A 19,808-nucleotide genomic window follows, 5' to 3' on the forward strand; every position below is an offset into this window, starting at 1 on the left:
GGATTAACAGTGGTATCTGGAGGAAGAGAAACTGATGGAAGGAGAAATCCAAGCAGAGGGACAATTGGGGTACACATTACTGAGAAAAGGAGCACTTGGTAATAGTGCCTGGGTGAACCAGAAGTCCAGTAGGCATGGGTGGTAGAAGCAGAGTATTTAGTAAAAAGGATGTGGACTGGAGTAGAAGGAACAACTAGGGTTGTACAGTCTAAGGGAAAAGGAGGATGAGGGGGAAAGTCCAGTTTTTCTAGGGCAAGGGGAGACAGGACATCTATCTTGTGCTATTGTCATTAGTAAGTCACACAAAGGACAGACTTTCTGAGCTCAGTCTGAACCACACTTCTCTTGTGCTTGTTGTGGCAGTCCTGAAGCTACTGAAGATGGCCACAGGAATGCGAGCGCTGCTGGATACTGTTGTTCAAGCCCTGCCACAGGTAAAACAGACCAGCTTCCCAAAAGACTCCTCTGCTGTCCCTTTCTTCTGAAGGGCTGATTCTTGTGTAGTCTCAAAGATAGTGCCTACTGTGTTGTGCAGGCAACTGCCTGAAGTTTATGTCCAAGTTTTCATGTCATTCAGGGGGGTACAGCTCACCTCACATCTCTGTTCTCCAGTGGGTGAATGAAATAAGGTTCAACTCCTGGATAAGGGCAGATTTCTTCGCATCGTGTCTAGCTAGTGTCTAACTGCAGTTAGTCCTCAGCTCCTTTCTCTCCTCTCCACAAGCAGGGAAGAGTGACTGGCAGCCATTTCAGGAGGAAAGGAAGTCTTCGTATCACTGGCCCTCTCACCCTTCCCTGCATATGCCCCCTTTTTCCCCCTTCTCTTTCATTCACGCTCTCATCACTTCTTTTCTTAGCAAGTGCCTCCCCCTTCCTTCTTTTCCTTCTTTTCTCCTCCTGGGTCCCTTTGTGTTTCTGAGCCTCTCATATATGAGAAGCAGTGACATGCTCTGTTGTGGCTCACGCAGCCGGCAGTTAAGTGTCTACTGCAAGACAGCTAGACAGAAGGATTTCATGAGCTGTGAGCGGCAGCTGTTCCCGAATGAGATGCTGACACAGTGCCTTACACAGGCTTCAAACCCACTGTGAGTATCCTCCATGATGGATGAGCAGCCAGGGAGTCTGGTCCCCTTCCCTTTGGACTGTTAGGAGAGAATTGTTATGCAAGAAGTAGTGGCACCAAGTGGCTCTACTGATCATACATCAGGCCATTCCCCTGGCAGGCCCTGAGAAGGCAACTGTATTGCATGATATCAAAATGCACAGGCATTTGTCAGTTGATTTATCAGCTAATGTGCCAGTGCTGGTGAGTGATGATGAGCTGAGATTCAGTCTGAAAACAGCATGAGTAGTTACCCAAGGAATTTACTTCTGATGTTGGTGACAACAAACGTCAATCTGAAAAAGAGGAATCTGATCACACAAAAGTGAGAGGGGAACTCTGTGATCTTTTATGGATCTTGAGCTCTGTCTGATCGCTCATGCTTTTTATTAAACAATAATTATTTTTGAGTAATAATAATAGTAATAATAACAATAATTCATATGTAGGATATATAATATCATAATTCAGGATAGTTGTGGGCTGAGATACACTGCACAATGGAAGGAACAGGAGATTAAGGATGTTCTTATAGCAGGCAGATTCGGACCAGTAACATTTGTTAGTTCTGGCTCTGCTGCCCCAGGCTGACCCAGTGAAGCTTCTTTGCACCTTGCTCTTTTCATTTCAGGAGCCACAAGAGATGATTTTTCTCAGGCAAGGGTCTGGAATGGAGCAGGTCTTCAGATCCAGCATCTGCATGTCTGTGGCATGTTTATTCTGCAACCCAGATAAATGCACACAGATGCACACAGAGCTGGATGAAATAGTATCCATAAACCCTTGGTAAGAGGACTCTGCAATATATTTGCACCTAAATGATGAGACTCAACTTCTATCCCCAAAATATAGAGCATAAATAAGAGACGAGGAAATATTCATATCCCTGTCATGTAGATGGAGAAACTGAGTCATCAGAGAGTAAAGTCTTTTGTAAAGAGCATGGCTGGGACCTATGAGTCCCTGCTTCTGGTCCTAGCCACAAACATATTCTTCCATACTTTGTAAATTCTGACTTTTCTCTCTCCAGTTTACGTACATGTCCTTTGCTCACCAAGTTGGTAGGTCAGGTCTTTTGTAGGTCATTAATATCTGCCCCAAAACAAGCAGATGTCAGAAGGTTTAGCCTCTAGGTATTTCCTGGGAGGTAATAACAAGCAGTACTTAATCCCTCCAGCATCAAAGCCTATGATTAATGCACTTCCTATTTACTGGCTTTTACTTCCTCCTGTAACAGTTTGGCTTTGTTTAATGAAGTTGTGTAACAGGGATAAAAAATCACTCCATAGTTGTGTAAAAATCCACACTTAAAGTGCTAAAATCCACCAGTTTCACTGTTAAAAGAATAAATTTAGTCTCCATATTTTATACACTGGGTCTTTGGGGGACAATTGCATTTTCTGTAATATTATTCTCCAAGATTTATTGGTTTTGCCAAAAGAAGCAGTTTAAAATAAGCTGTCCTTTCCCTTGTGCTTTTTCCTCTTCTTGACCTTTCTGTTTTTGTTCATAGAGCACAGACTCATATCAGGGATTTTGGCTTGCTAACGTCATACAAGGCATCTCCAGTTGTCCCGTTTCAACTCCCTTCCTGTCTTTGTTATACTGCAGCAATTCTTAATAGTGAATAGAGCTTTAATTTTAAAGAGCCCTTTGGAAATGTAGTCCTTAGCTAAGTTTTATTAACTTCTTTTTCTTAATGCCCTGTAGACACAGACCCAGTGGTATGTGTTCACAGCATTAACTATGGTGTCCACTTTAGTAATCAGAAATAATTTCTTCCACTGAGTATGTAGGGAGCCAGAATCTGGCAGCTCGAGGGAGTGGGTGGGCTGAATCATTTATTTCTCTCCTGAATTTGGATGGCACAGCAGTTGCAGTGACTAAATTAGACTCCTGAAGTGGATGATTCTAACAAAGGCCCAGTGACCACATGCATTCAGACCAGAAACTGTTCCGTTCTTCAGAAACACCCGTATGCCGGTTAGGTACCTAATTTTTCCATGACTTCTCTTGTTCCACCAACACTATGCTAACCATTACTAGTATTTTCTGCTACTGTTCAACCCACTTCTTCCAAAACCCACTCCAGGTCCTGACATATAATCTGACTGCCCCATGTGCCGGGGGGGGAGGAGATTCAGAGGCAAGCTGTGATTTGGGAGAGTGAGGACTGGGTGGCAGTGCCCATATTGCTGCTGCATTTTTGCACCATGAGGAAGCAATCCTCTCATGAGGATGTTTCCCAACAGCAGCCACTGAAGGTCTGGAAGTCAGGCTTTGACCTAGTATTCCTGAGATGCAAAGGTAGCTCTGCTTCCTCTCTTGACTCCTTCATAGTCCCCTCTCTTCTCCTCCTTCTCTACACACATCTTACAAATACATCTTTACCCTTCTTCCTTCCCACCTGCCTACTCCTCCCACAAGCCTTGATGTAACCTCCACTTGTAGCTGGTGCTGGTGTACCTGTGTCCCTGTCTCCTTGGAACACTGTTCTTGCACTGTTCACATGATCATAACTTCAAGGGATTTAGGCAGTTTGGTGGGGCACGTAGCACTGCAGGACATGTCTCCACGCTCTGACTCACAGCTTGTCCTTCACCCAGCCAAACTGGCTTCACCTTCTGTGCCCCTGCTACAATGTGCTTGTCTCCACCTGTCCCAGAAACTGCACACTTCAGTCAGCTCTGGCCAGAACTTGTGCTGGAATGAAGGCAACTGGATAAAGGGTCCAGCTGCAACTGGAGCCACGACCGATGATTTCCCTAGTGTTGAACAATTGTTTGGTTGCATTTGTACACTGGGAATTCGCTGCTGTTCTCTTCAGGCTCTGAAAGGCAGAAACACTTGCCTGTACAGCTGAAATGAGCTTTGTGATAGGCTGACCATGCTCTTTGCTTTCAGGTGGGAAACCTTGGACTTCTTTTCATGCTCCTCTTTTTCATCTACGCTGCTCTAGGAGTGGAGCTCTTTGGAAAACTGGGTAAGTCTCAAGCAGACCATGCTCCAGTGTGAGCTACAAACCTGCTGGCTGAGGTTTCTCAAAATCAGTACTCTTCAATAAAGAGACTGGATTATTTGATGAACTTTATTCTCTCTTATGTATAATTGATATAAGAGGAATTTCCTCTAAATTTTTGTTGTCCTAACAGTCTAACAAAATAAAAGCAGCCTCTAGTTTCTCTTATATTCTTAAACATTTGCTTTTCCTGCACTGTATGCCTTGATGTTGCCTTTAAGATTACAAGAAAAAGTTAGGGAAAGTTTATTTACATCTCTTGCCATGGAACATTGATCAAGGAGAAAGGCAGCTCAATGACATATTCGGAGGATACTCCTGAGAAACAGAGTACACTGCATGATATCCCAGGGCTGGGCCATCAGGCATTTTTCTGTATTGATGTCCAACAGCCAACTGTTGGGCAAGGTGCTGATGCCATTACCTGAGGTCTTCAGGCTATGAGTTTGTATTGTTGATCTCAGGGCTGGTAATGTGTCCTCCACTGAGTGCTGCAATCCCCTTTTTTTCAGTATGCAATGACGAGAACCCCTGTGAGGGCATGAGCCGCCATGCCACCTTTGAGAACTTCGGGATGGCCTTCCTCACACTTTTCCAGGTGTCCACAGGTGACAACTGGAATGGGATCATGAAGGTAACTGCCTTTGGGACAATAATCTCCTAGTTATGGGGAGGAGAACTTCTGATGTGTGCTCTGTTCAGCACTGCTTGGGCTAGCAAAGGGAAGGAACACAGAAGCTGGGTTGATAGATAGACCCTGCTTGGTCTAGAGTCTCTCTCCCCAACGTGGTAACTCAAACCTTGGGCTCATCTAGTCCTAGAGACATCTGATTGAGAAAGTGCCAATTTTCCTTGGGAGGAACAAGAAGACTGTCCAGGCTAAGAGGAAATATTCACTGTAGTAAGGTCTGTTATCAAAGCTGAGCACAGGACATATGTGTTAGACATGGCACCCATCTGCAGAGGTACCAGGAAAATCCAAAATAAATACTTACTTCCTTCAGAGGACAGAGAGAAAGGCAAGTTTTTTGATTGCATTTGGTGTTTTTGAGTCTGGAGGGGAGAAGACAGTACCAGACTGCTCATTTTTGGTCTTGCTCACATGCATGGGGCTACAGTGGCAGCAACATGCAATGGTCTGAAAGTGTTTGCTCCATATGCTTTTGGATGTTTTCCCTCTGAAGCAGATAGCATATGCACAGATAGTGTCCCAGGTTCTTTGGGGACCTCATTATCCCAATGGGTATGGCATGCTAGAAGTGTTTTCCTTGTTCCTTCCATTGGCATCAGTGATTTTTGGCAGGAAGAGCAACCAATACTTTATTCTTACTTCAGCTTTTCCTTCCTTCCATCGTTCCCTCTCAAACCCAACTTCCCCTCAAGGATACTTTGCGTGACTGCAGCCACGATGACCGGAGCTGCCTCAGCAACCTGCAGTTCATCTCCCCACTGTACTTTGTCAGCTTTGTGCTCACAGCCCAGTTTGTCCTCATCAATGTGGTGGTAGCCGTGCTCATGAAACATCTCGACGACAGCAACAAAGAGGCCCAGGAGGATGCAGAGATGGATGCTGAGCTTGAGCTGGAAATTGCTCATGGGCTGTGCTCCCGCAAGTCAGGCTCTCCAAATTCAGGACAGGGAAAAGGAGCAGGAACAGGAGGAGATGGTGGTAGAACAGATCCTGAAGGACATCTGTGCACGAGATGTTACTCTCCAGCCCAGGTGAGTACACCTTTGAGCTTACTAACCAAACTGCAGCAAGTAGCTGTGGGTAGAAGCTGGGCAGCCTAGATGACTGAGGGCTTAGCAGTAGCAGAGTCTTCCACCTCAGGAGGAGAGGTTTGCTTTCAGCAGTAGACTTTTGAGTTGGTAGCATCACGTAGGGACAAGGCTGTGACAGCAGTGTGTCCTGTTTATTGTCATCATGGTGCAGGAACCTAAGGGCCAGCAGAGGAGAGATGGAGCAGATTAGCTAAAGGTGTGACAGGAGCAAATTTGAGATGGGAGCTCAGGAGATGAGTGCAGGGGAAATGGCAGATCGAGAGTGAGGCACTAGAGAAAAGCTGAAAGGGAGGTGTGAGCAGTGCTGTGATGCACTGAAAGTGAGTGAAGACTGTCCCTCATTTTTTATTTTCTTTTTTTGCATTGAACTCTGGCATCTTTACACAACCTATGGAGCAAGTGTTCCCCCAGTGACCCTGTGCAAGTACCTGCAGAACAAGATGCTGCTCCAGATGAGTCAGGCTGGAGAACCCAGCCCCAAATTCACATGAAACTTTAAAGCAAAAAACTCGACATTCTTAAAATGATCTCTCCCGTCCTCCCCCCTTTCTTGTCCCCTAGGAGAACTTATGGCTGGACAGTGTCTCTTTAATTATTAAGGACTCCTTCGACGGGGAGTTAATGATCATCGATAACCTATCGGGCTCCGTCTTCCACCATTACTCCTCGCCGGCCATGTGCGAGAAGTGTAACCATGACAAGCAAGAGGTAACCTGCGTACGAGGATGTGTGAGGGGACCCTCCCCCCAGGGCCTGCACACCCACACCCACATGTCCACAGGTCATCTGATGTGTGCTCCTGACTGTAGACTGTGTAGCCAGTAGACCTTGTTGACTTGTGTTTGTTATTTGTCGTGAAGTGCTGATAGTGCCTCTAGTACAGGCCTGCCCTGTTCAGCCACAGGTGGATGTTTGAGGTGGTGGAAAAGTGAGACGTGACCGGCTACAGGTCAGGAGGGACTGAATGACCTGTGGAGAAATGATTATGAAGGCATCCTGGCAGCTCTTGTTGTGTCCAATTCTGCAAGAAAAGGCTAGGTTCATGCTCATGTTGTATGGAGGACTCAAAGGATCTCACCCCAATGACAGCACTCAGAAGCAATTCAGTAGGAGATTTAAGCATGTGTTTTTTCCTTAAGCACGTGCTTGCTTATTCCCTGTTGAGGTCAATGAATTAAGCACATGTTTAAATGCCTTGTTGAGTAGAGTCAGCCTCTGTGAGCAAGGATTGGTTTGTGGTGAAAACCAGTTAATTAGTTTGAGCAAAAACTAAATAAAAATGGGCCCACTGAGAAAGTTTGTTAGCTGACAAATGGGTTGTTGTTAAGAGCAGGACACCAAATGGCTTAGACTTGAGCTTCTAAAGTTGGTAGATGCTTTGGAAAACTACTTCCTAAGCTATTAGTCTTTTCATGTTGTGAAACTTCAGGAACAAAGTACCTGGGAGGAGTTAGGTGAGGAGTAGAATTAATTTTATATCTGAAGTAATTTTATTGGATTTAAGTGCTCCCATTTTGTGTGGTCAGACTTGTAGCAGTAGTGTGGCTTATCTAACAGTAAATTGATGCATCAGTGGCAATCTTCATTTTCTCCTTCTCCATAACTAACTTGATATTTTGTTATCGCTTATAAAGAAACGACGAAACTTGGGAAATGAGCTCTTATTGGCAAATTACTCTATCCATGTTTGAAGAAAGCATTATTTTGTTTGGCTTTAGATGCCTAGTTCTGATGTTCTAATTTTTTCTCAGTTTTTCAGCTATCTGCTCATCCCCATAGCTTCCCTTTGAAAGTATCAAAATGCAAACATTGCTTAGTTTATTATTATTGCAACACTTCACAAATGGATGCTTCATTAGTTCAACCAAATAACTAGTTTTCAATTAACTGCAATTTCCACTGCTTTACTTAAGTCCTTATGTTCAGCAATTGGTGCTCAGCTTTCTCAGCAAATGAGATCTCCTAAGGCATTCCAGAATGATTACCCCAAAATTAAGTCATTTGCAGCTACTTTGCTACATTTTAAAACCTTCCAGTCTTCCGTATCCCACTTAGGAATGAAGGCAACCACATGTTTTCTTACCTTTCCATCAAGAAAACTAGATAGCAAAATCTTCAAGTGCAACCCACAGCCACAGCAGCGTTTGATATAATAATCACAACTGAAGAATGATTCTTATATCATATTTTCTAATGGTTGTTATAGAGCCATAAATTATTTTTCAAAATTGACATTTAAATACATCTAAAATATGGATTCAAGAAGAAATTATCTATATATGCAAGAATAACTTCAGTAATAAAATGTAGATATTTTATGTCTGATGATATGAATCAAAGCTACAGCTCAGGATTTTAAGTCATAATTGATTGTGACCTTCTCTTCATATTCCACAGTAAAAAACACTGAGGAAATTTGAACAGGAAATCACTATATGGATATATAGCTAACACCAGGAATGCACATAGTCATTAAATTAGAGTTTACCCTGCTACATCAACATATTCAAATAGGTATTGTACACACAGACAGAACTATACCGTCTCAAAGCAATTGACAGCAAGTTACGTAGGAAAAATAGTTTTTATCTAGTCCTCTTCAATACATGTATATTAAAAAAAACCAGTATGCTTGCTGTCCCCCATATCACCCTTAACTCTGCCCTTGTGAGAAAAATCACTTATTAGCCAAAAATGTTCACTCTGATTTCATTGGTGATTTAATTAACCAAGATGCTGAGCACAGTGGATAGACACAACATTTAAACTTATGCTCAGACTTATTAATATGTGCTAAGCTTTTTGTGGCATTGAGCTCAGCACCTTTCCCAGTTGTGCTCCTGACACTTTATTTTCAAACCAATTATTTATACAATTAAGAATTTTTGCAATCACAGGTCTGCTTTTAAAGTTATATCTGCAACTAGTTATTTTCTGAGGGATATATGTGCATAGTTCAGTGTCTCAGGTTGATGTTCTTGGCAGTTTTCGTGGATTGTGATCTAGTGAACAGCCCCTTCTCCCCCCACTGCAATTTTTAAAACTTTTTTGTTCCTCATCTTTAGTCAGCAGATTTTAAAATATTCTACAGTAAGGGAATCAATAAGAACAAAACCTCCTTTTTCATGGTGCTAACCTCTTCTCTTGTCATTACTATCCTTCCATTCTTGGGATGGTTGACAGACATTTATGTATTGGTGGCTCAAGTGCATTTAACTACTTTTAGGAGTTTGTCAGTGAGCACTAGTGTTTCCACACCTGCAGTTTATATATTCAAGACTTTGTTGATTATGTTTTTTGTGTAGATCCCAGGTGGCCAGAATTTTCAAGCAGTGACAAACAGACTATTCTGGCTTTTGTTGAAATCGGTTTTTTATGGATGGAGAAGGTAGTCACAGATGTTACCACGTTTCACGCTCGTGTCTCTACAAGCACAGCTGTAAGGCTGTTCCGGTGTAACAACCTCTTAGGGGAGTGATAGATAAGTGCACACATGAAGTGGGACTGAATGAAGACTATGTTTCTCTACACAAGTAGTTGCTGACTGGTGGCTGTGTAGCGTGCTTGATGTAAGTTCGCTGTGGGCTCTCTGTGTGTTGGTGCTCTGAGCAGGAGTTGGTTTTGCGCTCTCTTCATGGTGGAACGGCACCGTGTTCCTGTGTCAGGATATCTCAAATAAGGGTGTCATTTGTGCCCTTTGTCTAAATCCAGCTCTGGTTTTCCATCTTGTTTATTTAAAGTGCATTATCCCTCAGATGGAGACCTCTTCGACTCTCTGGCATTGGCACAAGCTGCTAAACTTCCAGCTCAAAAGAGTCTTCTCTCCAAATGTTTCACCTGCTGTCATGGCATAAAAGCTGTACCTGTCTCTTACAAACACAAACACATGGCCAGAAAGATACACAGCCAGGAAGCAAGCTGTCCTCATTGAGACAACCCAGAATACAGCTTTCAAGAGTTAGCTGCTGTTGGTGTGAACTGATGGGACTCTAGAGACCAGTGACAGAAATCCAAGCACAGGAGGGACAAAGCAACTGCAGTTGTTTTTCAGGCCTTGTGAGACAGTTGTCAGGCAGAGGGGATTTGAAAGCTTGGAGGAAAGAGGATGGGAGGGGGCATATGTGGTATGAAGCAGGCCAAAAGATTAAGCAAGGTCAGACATGGGTCTGGAGCAGAGGCAGAACAACAAGAAAGATGCAGACTTGCTTTCAGAAAGCAAGAGTGGGCAGGAGGGGTGAGTTTAGGGATGAAGAGCAGAATGGGAGATGGTGTTAGGTGAAGTCTAGGGTAGGTTAGAGGGGAGGGGATAGGGAAGACCTAGGACAGCTGGAGGGAAACAGGGTTTCAGTAATGAAGGTAAGAGAATATGAAACGCATGATACTGGCATGAACTGCAAGAGGCATGACTATCCCTGGAATGAAAGCACCTTCATGTTTAAGCAGGGCTGTCTGTGGTGCCTTCAGAGAGAGGGGTTCACTCCTCATCCCTCAGCAGATCAGGCTGCCTTGTCATTGGCCTGAGGGAACCCTCTGCCTGCCTGGCTTTACTTGCAGGGCCTTGGGCTAACTGTATTGCTGTGACAGATTCAGGACTCATTCTTCCAATTCTGGCACTAGAGGAGCATGGACTGGTGGTGGGCTGCTTGCAGATCATCATATTTTTGACCTTCCTTAAAAAGTGAATTCTCCTGCCCAGCCCAGGTCTGGGTTAGGCAGTTCCTGATGTATCCAAGGGAATATAACCTAAAATTGATCTCGGGTCTACAGGCTCTCACTTATCCACCATAAACAGTGTGACTGCTTGAAATGTGAATGTCAGGCATGACCTGTGATAGCTCCTTTCCCTTCCTGCAGGTCCAGCTGGCTGAAATGGAAGGATTATCTCTCAACTCAGACAAGTCCTCTTCCATCCTTCTAGGAGATGAGTCAGACAATCGAAACACTTCTCAGCTGAGTCCCAAGCAGATCAAGGTCAGCCCCAGGTGGTCATGGGCATGTTACACCGTACACTGTATTTATGCCCCTGCTCATTTCAAGTGCTCTATATTCATCCAGGTGTCCCTGCTGAGGAATATAATTCTGGTCATTTTTCAAGAGCTTCTCCATAGAGATATACCATGGAGAAGGATTTGAGGAGAACAAAAGGATATATGTTTTTGAAAGTTCTCTTCACTACTGTTAATAACTTCCTCTGAACGAGTCTAAATTTAGGGGATTTGGGCGGGAAAACTGAGCATCTCTTAGCTAGCTTGAAGGTATTATCAGAATCAGCTTTTTCTGAGGTTTTGACAAGTCTGTTCTACCATCTGCCATTAAATTTCACAAGGCTTTGCCCTCACTAATTTTTTCCAGCAGGATGGCCAGGACAGCCCTGACTCCAGTGGGGCAGACAATCTTGGGGAATGCCTGCTCCCAATATCCAGTGAGGATGGCTCTACAAACCCTGACAGTTACCTGTGTGAAACGGAGAATACTCCCTTAAACTCAGTCCAGTCTTGGCTAAAGCATGAAAGTACCAAAGGTGAGCACAGTTCTCATCATTCTCCAGGTCTACTGAAAGTGTGGGTTGGTTCAGCTCTTCTATCTTTCCCCTGCCTCCCCTATACCAGGAATGGAGTTAATGTGACATGGGATTACACTAACCAAGAATTACCTTTCAGTTTGCTGATCTTCAGGAATGGTGTGAGGAGCAGTTCCTTCTTTAGCTGCCAGATCTTGTATCTTCCCTCAGACATAACTGTGTGAAGTATTGTAAAAGAGCTGATCCCCATTCACAGTAGTGTGCCCATGCATGGTCAGAGAAGAGTAGGGACAGATTCCCTTGACATGCCAGCTGGATGAATTGTGCTTACTCAGCACAGTAAAAAAACACTGCTGCCTCCTGCCACCAGGTACAGTTTCAGAGAACATGTAACACATGTCTGTCCTTGGTGGAAGTGCTCCAGTTGGAGCACTGGTCCCCAGGTTCCCAAAGCACCACTTTATTTATCTCCCTTCAACCCTTGCAAGACCTGGGATGAAAATCCTATGGCAGTAATACATACTTTGCGAGAGCAACAGCAGGGGCAAGCTGGGCTGTTACTTTATGACTCTGAGCTGTGTGGGTCTGGTGCAGGTTTTTGTGCAGATGGTCATGGGCACGTTACACCAGACTGGTCTGAACACCAGACTAAGACTTCTTGGCCAGTAGTGTGTGTCACTGAATATCCTTTGTACACTAGACTTGAGGACCCTCAGTGTAACAGCAGTAAAGGCACCAAATCAAATCAGAGGGCTCTTACACTTTTTTTCTTCTATTTCTGTTCTCTTCCCCTTTCTTTGGTGCTCTGTCAGTCCCTCCTAGCCCCTTCCCTCCAGGTGCATCTTGCCCTCTGTTACCTGTACCAGCAGAATTTTTCCACCCAGCCATGTCTGCCACCCAGACAGGGCCTGAGAAGGTCTCGAGTCCACACAACCTTCCTAAGATCTCTCTGCAAGGCTCATGGGCATCACTGAGATCTCCGAGTGTGAACTGTTCGCTTCTTCATCAGGTGAGGAACCCTTCTTCCCTCTGCTAGGAGAACTCAGTTTTCACATCACACCCCAACAGAAAGAGCTGAACGAGGAGGAGGGCAAAGGAAAGACTGTGATTATGGGCTGGGTAACCTGGATCTGTTGGAGGGGCACAGTGGACTGCAGAATGCAGGAGGGTTGGGGAAAAGAGAGGGTAGTATAGCAAAGGGGTGTTGTATAGCTCTTAGCCCATCAAGTCGTACGTTCTGCTGCTTTGGACAGACAAATAGTTTGACAGCTGCAGTGAGCCCCACATGAAGATGAAATCACATCACTTTGTAGCTCACCCCTGAGTCCCTGGCACTGAGTGTGCTGCAGAGACCTGCATGCACAGCAGCCACGGTGTGAGCCAGGGAGATGACAGCTGCACAGCCTCCTTGGGTCCTCTTAACACCATGACTCCAGATCACACACCTTCTTGGTTGGAACAGGCTGGAACAGGCTTCACCCCACCTACATCCTCCACAGCCCTTAGCACCACATCCGCACACTGTGTCCCTAAGCTCACTGTTTTCCCCTGCCCACGTAGCTCTCACATCCCAGGAAGGTGCTATCTCTTTCTGAAAAAGCATCCATTTCTCACTAATGAAAGAGAAAAATAAAAGCATTGGGGGAAGATCAAGTGTCTCTAAAGAGCAGAGGAGGCAGAGATGAAAGCCCAGTAGAGATCCCTGTTACTGTTCTTGGAAGGTACTCCATGAACAGGGACACTATTCCAGACAAACTAAAAAATAAAATCAGATGTTATCCAGCTACATGTGACAGACACTGTTGGTTCAATACAAATGTGTGTAAATTCACTAGGGATAAATTAAGCCTTCATCTGAGACTACTGAGTTGTTGCAGTGTCGAAACTTTTGGTATAAGTTCAGACACAAAGAGGAAGAGCTCTGAAGCTGGCATACCACTGGGACAAAAGTACTGAATTGTTGTAAAGGAGAAATTGGTAAACCTCTGATTATGTGATGCAGACTGTGTTGAATAACTGTGCCCCAGGAAACTGCTTTCAATCCTACATGTATCATTCCCAGTGCAGTGTCCCAGTGATAATCTCTTAGTGCAGACCAATTTCCTAGAAACAACTGAAATGCAGCTTAACTTGCTGAGACCTGATACAAGGAAATTAAGGCTGTTTCCTCTTCCTGCTGGAAGGGGAGCCCACCTTTCTGCCCTAAATACCATCATTGCTATTAGTGCTGGTCAGAAGAACCATGAGGACTCTCTTCTCTCCCCAGATATCACTGATTTTTTTAATGAGCGGAGCTCAATGTACGGAAGTCCCTAATTCCTGTCTGGCTGATAGTTTTGATGTGTTCATAGCCCGTATGGCAGGTTTATAGGGAAGCCATGAGAGAGGACCCACGAGGAACCTCTGCTCCACTGCCCCCTGGACCATCAGTGCTCAGGGAGAGCCTAGTGGCAGGGTCTGCAGAGCTCACAACTCCCCAGCTTCCCTTCCCTTTGGTGGAGCACTTCACATGGGAGGGCTAGGTCCATCCTGGAGTAGAATGAAATCAGTTCAAACTATTGAGACCTTTCCTCCTCCTTACCCAGAAGGAAATCCCCTGGGCAAGCTGCACGGCTGGTGCTTTGTAGCATTGCTTATGTGGTTTATAGCTGCCCCTTCCAGCAGAGGAGAGTGAGAGAGGAATCGGAGTTTTTCCCCTTTCTTGTGGTTTATTTTCACACCCCAAAGTACTCCTAAAACAAATAAGGCAAAGTCTCTTGCCCACTGCCCATCTACTTCCTGAGAACTGTGTTTTCATATTCCTGCTCCCCAGCCGCCTGAGAGTGATACCTCACTGGACAGCCGGAGCAGCAGCTCAGCAGGCAGCCTGCAGACCACGCTGGAGGACAGCCTCAATCTCAGCGACTCTCCCCAGTGCACCCTGGATCTCCCGGTGGCTCTGTGTCCCATGCCAGCTGCGGACAGCCAAAGACCCCTGGCAGCTCCCCTCTCCCCTGCCTCCCGCCGCCGGAGCCTGCGGGGCCGGGGGCTCTTCAACCTGCGAAGTATGTGTCGTCATCAGCGCAGCCACAGCAGCGGCGGGAGCACCAGTCCCGGCTGCACTCACCATGACTCCATGGACCCCTCTGATGAGGAGGGGGCGGGCAGCAGCCTGCGGGGGGGTGGCAACAACAGCGAGCCCTCGGAGACCCTCAGCAGCCTCTCGCTGACCTCCCTCTTCTCGCCCCCGCCACCAGGGCTGACCGTGGTGAAGAAGTGCAGCAGCACCAGCAGCCTCCACGCCAGCCCCTCGCCCCGCCGCCCCGCCACCCACCACGCCAAGCCCTTCTACACCGTTGACCCCCGGGGCTTCCTCTCGATGCCCTCCTGGGTGACGGACTTCTGCAAGGACACCCCCTCGCCCAGGGAAGGAGAGGAGTCAGACGGCCCCGGCAGACTGAGGGCAGGGGACCGCAGCTCCCCGCTCCCTTCTGAGCTGGAGCTGGGCGATGGTGTCAGCAAGAGAAACAGATGAGGGTCCCTGAGGTGCAGGGAGGGAGCATTCGGCCGCTGGCATGGGGAGCATATTTCACTAGCTTCTCTCCAGCAGCAATTCCAAAGGATTTGCAAGAAAAAGAAACAAGCAAACAAAAATTTATAAATATATATATACGTAAATATATATATATATTTTATATATATATATATATATAATAAATACTCTGATACCGTACCTCAGAGGCGTGGGAGAGTGCAAGCAATACGGGAATGGTCCTGCCTAAGGGCAAGACCTGGACCATCACCACAGAGACTATAGTGACAAGAAAAGGCCGTGGGGCTTGTAGGGACAGGCCCCTCCAGCCAGGTGACTGCCACGTGGCAGCTGTTTAGTTATATACATATACATATATAGAGAAATTGATTTATTTATTTTTTTTACCAAGAGATTAAGAATTTCAGAAAGTACTAAGGAGGAACAAGCGAAGGGGGGCTGAAGGAGCTGCTACACTAAACAGGCAGGGTGGGGGTGAAGGGAAGGGAAGGAAAGCAGGGTGAGCAGCAAGGGAAGAGCTTGCCTTGCCTGTTTTCTGGGAACTTCCTTATTGTCCATGCTTCCGTTTCAAATGTTAAAAATTGTGGGCCAGATCTTCATGGCAAGTGTAAATTGGCAAAACATGATTGTGTGCTATTGGTGTAAAGCAGCAGAGCTCTGGCTCGAGGTGGATTCACGCTGATTTACAGCAGGTGAAAATCTGGCCCCAGCAGCAGGGAAAAGCAAACAGCCATGGAGCACGGGAAACATTTTGAGGTGAAAAGCCTCACTTTGAAAGGAATGTGTGAACACAGCAGGCATGATCATGGGAGGAGGGGATGGAGGCTACATGGCGTATTTTTGTTGTTGTTTTGTTGGGTTTGTCTTTTTCATTTTCCAAAGAAAGAAAACTGCTAAGGGAAAAAATTACAAGACTCATGGAGAAATTTGAAGTGGGAGAGGCAGAATGGAAGGAAGGTGGGAGGTAAAAAGGGGAGAGCAAATTGAACTTTTCCTCCTTTCATTTACAGTAATTGTGATTTCCTTTTTTAGAAGCCCAAAGGTGCAAAAATCAACCCTAGAAAAACTTATCTGTTATTTTTGTATCTATAGCTATATATATTAAAAGCAAACAAAAACTAGAATATTAAAAAATACATAAAAGCAAAGGGGGCTTCAACAACACAAAACTCAGTCAGTTCCCTGGCCGAGGGCTAACCCTGTTCCAAGTTCTAGTGGGAAGACCCAACAAGGACAGTCTCAACTCAGTGGTGACTCTGCCTCCTATCCAGCATCATCCTTTGCATCAGTGTAGCTGGGACCAGCTGTCACTGCCAACTGTGGACATGGAGAGCATGGAATACTGATGGGTGTGGGGGGGTGTGTGCATACAATTGTAAGGGTGTTTATGTACATTCTGTCCAGGCTGACTGGCTCACCAGCTGGAGAGACGGGTGAGAGGGACAAGGAGAACTGCATCTCTCCTTGTCTCTGCCTTGCATGGCAGTGTGAGTGGAGAGAGCTACACTGTGGAGGGCGAGGGCAGATCAACTCCTCTAACCATGACCTGCCTCAGGATCCAGGATGCAATCCAGTGAACACAATCCTTTCCCAATGTGGTTGGAGCAAGGCCTCTAGAGGCTGCGTCCCTCCTTGCTTTTCCAGAGGTATAACTGTACAAATCTCCTTCCTAGCAGGGCCAACCTGGATCTCCTCCTGCAGCAATGTCAAGGTTTTGTACCCTTTCCAGATTTGCAGGTGGATAGGAAAACCAGCCACTTGAGGGGGACAAGGAATTTCAGACATCATCTGCCACCCCAGCAAAGTTCCACTAAGGTGTGTCAGAGAAGGTGGAGTGGGAAGGGCAGCGGGGAGAAGCCAGCCACCCAATGGAGATGTGAAGGTTTGGAGGCTGGTGCACTGAGAAGGAGCAGGGCTCCCTCAGGGCTTCCTGTCCCATTTTTTCCATCAGAACAAGAGGGCCCCTGCAGCCCTCACAGAGGTCTCCCAGCTGGCATACGAAGCATTGTGAAGTGGGCGGCACAAAACAGATGTTCTGGTATTATTGTGACCCATCTGACTTTAAAGCAGCTGCTGCATCTTACAAACCAGGGCTGTAAACAGTGAGCACAACAAATGGGACCAACAGCCAGGAAAAGGATAATTACTGTGTGAACTTAATTTATTTGCTGGAAGGAGTGTTTGCTATGTTGCAAGTGTGCATGCTGACTGCAGGGAGGTCAGACCTGTAAGGAGAGGAGAGCCTGGGTCCTTGTCCTTGCAGAAAGGATGCAAATCTAGTTTTATTAAAGCAATAATAAGGGTTTTAAATGCTTTTTTTGCACTGATGGTTCTTTGGGTGAGTTGCCCGTGCTTGCTGTCCTGAGGAGGGACGAGACACATGGTTTCACATCCTCAGGGAAGGAGGGAAGTCGCTCCCCAAATGGCTGAACAATGAACTTGGGTTGCACAAGGCTTAAACCCAAACCCAGAGCTGCTTTGAAGCCAGAGGTCGGGCTTACAAAAAAACCCCAAACAGTTGAAACCTATCCAAACCCAGGACAATTCAAGGCAGAGTGTTTCCTGGAAGATGGCCATAAGGAGAATGGAGATGGGACTCCAAGTTGTCCTGGTAGTTGTGTGGGCCGTGAAATGTTTCAGTGGAGGAATGGGAGAAAGGTGAGATCGGTGCAGCGCTACACAATACCCCAATATTTGATCATGAGAGAAACATGGCCTGCACTTGGGATGGCTGGGAGGGAAGAACTATCAAAAGATGTTGGGGAAGATTGTGGTGATGACCTCACGGGGGGACTACAGCCCCTAGGATGGATGCTCTCTCAGCTTATTCTTGGTTGTCCATGGAAGTGACTTGCAAGGAAAAACATCTTTGTTTCTCCTATGGTTTGGGGTTCATGGCAGTCGTTTTGCTCTGAGAGTTGTCTCCCCTTTGCCTCCCATCAGGGTCATGCCAGCTCTCCCATCTCCCTGCAAAAGGGCATTCACTCTCTGCCATATAACTTGAGCAAAAGGCTTCTGGCTTAGGAAGGAGGTTGCCATGGAAACAGAAGACTAGGTTATCTTTGGAGAATATTTTGTCTCTCTCTTTTAATTATTTACTAACAGTTTGAAGAAACATCTATCCTTTCTGAAAAGGAAGCAGAATACTAAACCCCAGCAAACACTTTGTTTTTTTGCTGGGTATTTCTGTGGCAGGGCAGGTTGTACAATTTCTCTTGTCAAGAGCTGCCTTTCCCAGCTATGCTTGGCTTTTGGCACACAGAAACCTCTGTCATCACCCACCCACCTCCCAGACAACACCTGAGGGTAGCCCAGGATTTGCCCAGGCATCTTTTCAGCCTCCTGTACTCCCACTTCCTACTGGGGACTATCGCAGGCAGTTCCTGCCAGGACGCTCTTTGCTGTCATCAGCCCGATATCACTCTGTTTTGTCCAGCTGCCACACTACCCTTGTGCCCAGCTCTCCCCCACGTCTGCCACTGAAAGCAGTACCTCTCCCTGCTCGATACTGAGCTCCTCCTTGAGCTCACACATTGCTGCCATGTCCTGCTCTCGCTGCTGCTGCTCTTTTCATCTTGGCTCAACAGGTGGTTTTCTGAGTCTTTTTTTCTAAACCCTCCCTGTAAATTTTCCTCCTCTACCATGACCTCTGGGCCTGTTAGTGTTTTTTATTGTAGCTGCAGAGCAGAGCCCATCCCTAGTGCTTCCCACCTTCTCTTGCACATGGAATCCACAACTGGTCCAACCTGCCCATGGAAAACACACCAGTATTCAGTATTTCTTCTGCACCCAGAGACTCTGGGTATACCACTAGATGTGCTTCTCACGGCTTCTCAATCTTCATCTGTCTTCCTTACTACTACCAAAAGTTCCTTATGAAATTAGGTATATAGGAATCAATTGCCAGTGTGACCACTGTTTTCTTTCATGGAAAGTTGGCAGTGTGGTGCATTTGGGTTTCTGGGGTTTTTTGTGGGGTTGGGGTTTTTTGTTTCATTTTGGGGATTTTTGTGAGGCCAGGTCCTGTAAAGGACTGAATACCACCAATCCTCTGTGAAATTAATGAGTTGAGCAGGACTGGGGGAGGGGGAAGGCAGAAGTTGAAAACATTACTGATGAGGAAAATAATTTTTCAGACAGAAGAAACATAAAGCAGAAATCCTTGAAGTGTTCAAGGAATAGAATTTTTTATTTTTCCTTTTAGCTGAAAATGAAAGGATTCCCACCAAAACGGTTCTCATGTTCAAAATGCTTCCACAGGGCATCACAGAGGTATTGTGTTCTGTTTGGGCCATGGTGACTGAATCCTCGAGACACCAGGCCAGTCATCCACCCACAGGGCACTGAAGATTGGTCCCCAGGCAGTGAGGTGTCTGCAGGAGATGTGCCCTGCACACACACCGTGCAATGAGGGCAAAAGTCTTTGTAACACCAGCTCAGGAGCAGAGACTTAATTTTAGCCAATATAATTAAAAACATAACATTTCTTATGGAAGATAAGGAGGTAAGCAGCTTTGGTTCGCTTGTTTTTATCACAAGAATTTCACAGAGAAGAAAAAAACTAAACCCCACTGATTTTTTAACTAGCCAAGATACAAAACACTTGTAGGAAGAGCTTGGTACTTTGCAAAGTCAGGCATCTGGATCTGTGCCACCCAGTTTGACCTGACTTTGCAAATATCTTCTTCCCTAGTCATCATGAATACTTTATCTGATGAGATCGGCCTTACTTCTGTCTTTTTTTCCCCTCATGTTATTTTTGTTCCTTGCTAGGGACTGGTTTCCAGTAGGAACTCACTACCTCCATATCTTTGAGTTACCACTCATTTTTTTCATCTCATTTAGACATATA

General features: G+C 45.8%; 1 protein-coding gene across 4 annotated transcripts in view; it reads left to right on the top strand.

The window, feature by feature from the left end:
- Positions 1–17,266, top strand: part of CACNA1I (calcium voltage-gated channel subunit alpha1 I) — an 88,810-nt gene extending 71,544 nt beyond the window's left edge. For 2 of the 4 annotated variants that reach the window (XM_064655143.1, XM_064655146.1), the window contains 9 exons: positions 364–434; positions 4,007–4,085; positions 4,634–4,755; positions 5,505–5,843; positions 6,465–6,611; positions 10,758–10,874; positions 11,256–11,424; positions 12,237–12,433; positions 14,237–17,266. In XM_064655143.1, coding sequence (XP_064511213.1) covers positions 364–434; positions 4,007–4,085; positions 4,634–4,755; positions 5,505–5,843; positions 6,465–6,611; positions 10,758–10,874; positions 11,256–11,424; positions 12,237–12,433; positions 14,237–14,938 — 1,943 coding nt within the window. In that variant the 3' untranslated portion in view covers positions 14,939–17,266. The remainder of the gene's footprint in view (positions 1–363; positions 435–4,006; positions 4,086–4,633; positions 4,756–5,504; positions 5,844–6,464; positions 6,612–10,757; positions 10,875–11,255; positions 11,425–12,236; positions 12,434–14,236) is intronic. The other 2 variants (XM_064655144.1, XM_064655145.1) reach the window with 2 other exon arrangements.
- The last annotated feature ends 2,542 nt before the right edge of the window (positions 17,267–19,808 follow it).

Source organism: Pseudopipra pipra, chromosome 5 (assembly GCF_036250125.1).
Source record: "Pseudopipra pipra isolate bDixPip1 chromosome 5, bDixPip1.hap1, whole genome shotgun sequence".
Taxonomy (NCBI): domain Eukaryota; kingdom Metazoa; phylum Chordata; class Aves; order Passeriformes; family Pipridae; genus Pseudopipra; species Pseudopipra pipra.